This window comes from Montipora capricornis, chromosome 4, assembly GCF_036669925.1.
Source record: "Montipora capricornis isolate CH-2021 chromosome 4, ASM3666992v2, whole genome shotgun sequence".
Lineage (NCBI taxonomy): Eukaryota > Metazoa > Cnidaria > Anthozoa > Scleractinia > Acroporidae > Montipora > Montipora capricornis.
This window is the reverse complement of record NC_090886.1, coordinates 20,860,834-20,865,833: the sequence shown is the minus strand read 5'-3', so window position 1 is coordinate 20,865,833 and position 5,000 is coordinate 20,860,834. Positions and strand designations below refer to the sequence as shown.

General features: G+C 38.1%; 1 protein-coding gene across 1 annotated transcript in view; it reads left to right on the top strand.

The window, feature by feature from the left end:
* The window catches only part of LOC138045775 (uncharacterized), an 11,985-nt gene that overhangs the window by 2,172 nt on the left and 4,813 nt on the right, over positions 1-5,000 (top strand). The window contains exon 3 of the mRNA XM_068892394.1: positions 644-759. Coding sequence (XP_068748495.1) covers positions 644-759 — 116 coding nt within the window. The remainder of the gene's footprint in view (positions 1-643; positions 760-5,000) is intronic.

Sequence of the window (5,000 nt, the reverse complement as noted above, 5' to 3'; positions counted from 1 at the left end):
CTTGCACATTTTCGCATCGTTCCCAAGTTATTTTCAAAGATTGACTCCTGCTTCTCTGATGTTGCATTGTGCTTATCCTCTAAAGCCCTTTATCCTTGAACAACGAAACAGGTGAGTTTGAGGTTTACATGTTCGATTTTCAGAGAACTTTTTCGAAACTCAAGGACAAAACGCCCGCATATACAACAGCTGCTGAACAACAAAACTATTAAGCGCTTGAGGCCCTGATTTTTTTGTGTATCCACATTTCCAGAAATCGAAGAATACAAGATTAGTGTCCCATGAACATTTGACAAAAACAAATAAGAAATTGCGTTTTTTGCCATCAAAAATGGGGGGTCGACTTATACATGGGATCGACTTATACACGGGTAAATACGGTAACTCTCAAATCAGGTAATTGTAAATTTGTAAATTTTTGAAACTGTAAAATAGTCTATTTTCAGTAAATCAAAAGGACTAACATCTTATGCTTACTTCCTTAATTATGCCCTCAGCCAGTAATATCATTTATTGTATTCATAAGGTGGGTTGTAAAGTTAGTTTCCTTCATTCTGAAGAACAATTTTTGCTAAAAATTATGTGACAACAGTATGTAGCTAATGATTATCTTAATGTGCATTCTTCTAAATTCTGCATGCAGTATTATCTCTGATCTTGGAAGTGACATTGGTGTTGACAAATCCATCATCAAACATGGCCTTACAAACAATGAGTACAATGGCCACACAAGGATATCTTGGAAGTATGGCTGTTCAAGTAAGCAAATCCTTGTACAATGAAAGCATTAATTTTTCAGGTGTTATTTTGAATTAGTTTTATTTTGCCTATGAATAGGGAATGTTTACAGCAATACACCCTTTCATTACATCTGAATATTTCCAGTACTAGTCTCTGGCAGACCAATTTAGCAGGCTGTTTTCCACACTATCATTTCCTGCATGATTGAATCACCAAAAGATTTAATCAAAATGTCCTCTACCTTGTTTTGTTGGTTGTTGCAACACGTTTTTCTATTCAATTTGTGATGCTGATGTCAGAAACAAGAAATCTTAAAGAAAGGCCTTGGCCTTGAAGCAGAGCCACATGTGTCAACAGACACTGAGAATTGCTCGGAGACCTGTGAATAAATTAGTTTCTGTTTTTTTTGTTATATTTCTGTAAGTAATTAAGTTTCTGTTTAACCTTAGTATTGACCCCTGAGAGTTAGACTTAATAGATTTTACTGTGTCTAACGCCGATAGATTTTACTCGTCAATAGGGGGCGTCCTAAGGGCGTTTGAGGTGTGAATGTGTTAAACATTTTATAGATTAGTTCTTTTAATCTGTCAAATCTGTTAATTAATGAGAATTCAGAGCATTTCTTTCAAACATCACTGGAGCCATCAGATATTAGAAAATGAGACTACAATAGCAGTTTCATACCAAAAGCTCCTATTAATTAAATATTTTACAGCATGATAATCAATGTAAGAGCCTGCCCCCTATCTATACATCATCTCTCAATATTTTTCAATTCAAATGTTATGAAATTGTTTTAGGGGGTTAAAAATGTCGACAATTTTTTTTTGCAAAAAGAAACATTTTGTGCGAAAGAACTCAGCTAAAAGAATATTGATGTTATTACATTTCGACCTCGGATATTGCGTTTCTAGCTTTCTGATTGGTTCACTTAATCTCGGCTATCAGCTCATAATACCGTATGACCTAATATGGAAACTTATTGGCTTAAGGAAATTTCAATAAAACAATAATACATGTATATAGATTTAGCCAAGCCTAAAAGCGGAGCTCCCGGGTTATTTATCTCATTTGCATTCGGTTGAAAACGTTGGTGCTCAAAGACCTATGAAACTAATTAACTTTTCTGGATTTAATTATTTTTAGCAACGTGGCTTAGAATATCTCATTTTAAGGTGATTCCTTGCTTTTGCATTGCGCAACCCTACTGCACATAATTTCGTGCGTCACTGGCATGCGCATTAGCTCGTGCACATTGATAAAACGGCAGATTTTCATTGATGCCACACTTAAGGGGGGTGGCTCTTAACTACCAAACTGTTGCTGTGGACCTCTTCCAATAGTCATTTCTCGAGTCCCTTTTAACTCTATGGTTATCCCTTTTTGCCAAGTGTGTTCTGGTTCGACTCACAACCACATTAAGTAATTCGCGTGACCAAAACAGAAAATGCCTGAACTCAGCGAGTTAAATATGTTTTTTCACAAAATTTAACGCAACAGTATGAGAACATTCTAACACAAAATCTGTAGCATGGATTTTAAAAATACATATTTCTCAAAAAATTATGATGTCTTTTGGCCCTTCGTTTGATACACGTTTCAAAATATCAGTTCCATTTTTTGTCCAAATAGAAATTCCTTGCTACAGTTTACGAAACGTGATGGGACGGTTCCCATCCGGTCAAAAAAGTGGCTCTTCCTTTCGTTTCCTGAGAGTTTATTCATGTTTTTCACTGAAACGCACGGTAGAGGATTGGGACTAGTTGCGCATGCGCCTTCTGATTTTAGTGGTGTCAGAATTCTAAAGAGTCACTTCAAAGAACCATCCATGCAACCTTTTTTGTAGGGCTCCTTACTGAAAAGCTTCCTTAGCAACCATCGTCTTTCTGTAGTTAAGTGCCACACCATTAATAAAAGAAGGAATGGCTATGTACGGTGACCCTCATTTTTTGGTTCATATCTTTTGCTGAAAACGGTGTCTTCATGGAATAGTAAAAAAAATCAGCAATCTACGGTCAGTTTTTTGGCAATTTCATAAAATTGTACGGAAGGAGCAATTACGAGTCGAACAACCCACAACTCAAGTTAAATCTGTTTTAGAGTGTAAAGTAATCACAATGGCATTCAAATACATTTTTCAGGTATGTATGTGAATTAAGCATAGAAAGACACCAGGCTCTGCGTTATATCGTTGATTACATTTATAAAGTAGAGCTAAATTTGTCCAACATTGGGGATGCGCGGCAATTGTGGAAGTGGCGTAAGGAGGCACGAAATAGTTTCTCCTTTTTTCACACAAAACATATTCTGTCCTTAGATACAGTTAGGGTAATCGTATCCAAACGAAATTTGGTCAGGGTATTAAGTACCCATCGTAGATTTCTCACATTGTATTTTCCTCCAAACTAATGTTACAATGGCAACGATATTAGGCATTTCTTTGAGTCTTAAAATCAACATATATTGTCTTTTTTGAAGAAACGGGACGGCGAAATCTTTGCATTCTGCGTCACCAGATAATATTAGAAATAATCTCTAAAATATTTAAAATTCAACAAAATCTGTTGGCCAGTTTTTCGCAAAAATCAGTTTTTTTTGAAATATGTCTCTAATGTTTTTTTCCTCTACAGAACTTTTTTAAATTTGAAAGACAAACGTTTTAAATTAATCTAAGCTGAACAGATGCGGTCATTATTGTGACGTAATACGTCACCGTGGCAATGGGAAAGCCCTGTAATAACATTCTTTATTTTGTCTTTAGTTGCACATATCTCAAAAACCAACCTAGTCACCCCATTTTTTAATTGCTGGAAAGTAATCAGAAGTCCAAGGTGGAACTGTCTGCAGGGTTTTAAAAAAATTCTATACAGCGGATTCAGAGCCATCTTAAATCCGTGTTTAAGGTAGCTCTGATTCTGAAGTGTAGAATTTTTTTAAACTTTGCAGTTTCATCTTGGTCTTCGCATCACTTTCCAGCGATAAAAAATGGGTCTCACCGAGTTTGTTTTTGAGATATGAGTAACTAAAGCCGAAATATAGGATGTTTTTGCGGGGCTTTCCCTTTGGCAAGGTAACTTATTACGTCACAATGATGACCGTATCTTGTTCAGCAATAATCGGTGTTTCATATGGTACCATAACATTGCTGTTACGTGGTACAGTGTGTTGGTCCCCATCTTTCTAAAGAGAGTACCTCTTCAAAGTGTTGAAACTGGTTAGAGCCACCTTAAGTCACTCGAAGGTTTCTTTGACTGAGTTTGTTCTCAAGGCAGAATAGCGTCACTTGCGAGTTTTTATTAAGCCACAGGAGCAATGAGACATGATCCGAATTTGCATACGACTCACGCTCTATTTACCAAAACAATGAACGTACACTAATTGATGCGTGACGGATTGAAATCTCTCGCTTCTCAAAGGCCAACTAATTAAGAGGATGCGCAAACTGAGCTATATAAACAGCAATTCTGCTATCATCAGGGAAAACCGGCTCACATTCACTGAGCATTTAAAGCAACTGACGAAGGAAACCACTTAGATTTCCGAAACCGGTCTTGCTAAATTTCCCGCAACAGTTCTTATCGGAACTCAACGATGGCCATTCCAAACGACGATATCGTTCGAGCCATACTACCAGAAATGAGGGACAGTCAGGCTCCACCTCCAATTTCTCCTATCCAGTCCCCAGTTAAGCGGACAAACTCAGACACATAAGAGGAAGACGTACCATCCTCCCAGCCACCACCAGCCCCCAAGCATCCTAGGACTGAAGAGGGCTTCCTCCAGCTTAGAAATAACATTTCTTCTATAGAAAGCGGAGGCGCCAAGAGTCTGAAATATCTGTCAATCCTGAAAGAACACGTCAGCAAACGATCCTGTCCAGTTGGTCTTCAGTTCCGGCCCAAACCGCACTGCAGACCAGACCAGGAATTCGCCGTTACCATGCAAAAGATCTGCCAAACAGCAGAACTGTACCTTCTTAAAGTCTTGATAAAACAGCAGGAAAAAAAACGCCGGCGCAGACAGAGAGGCCATTTCCAGTCCCAAGTCCCAACTCGCTGAACTTTTTCCTGACCAAACGAAAGGTGAGCAAGCAGAAAGGAGAATCCACTCGGCCACCAGCAGATCCGTTTCCAGGATTTACTCCAAACAGAAGGCTTTCAGGCAAACCGAGCCGCGCAACAATGAACTTTGTATTATCAGAGCGAAACTCACTGAACTTGCAACTCTCATGAATACTTTTTCCAAATGTGAGACGTTTG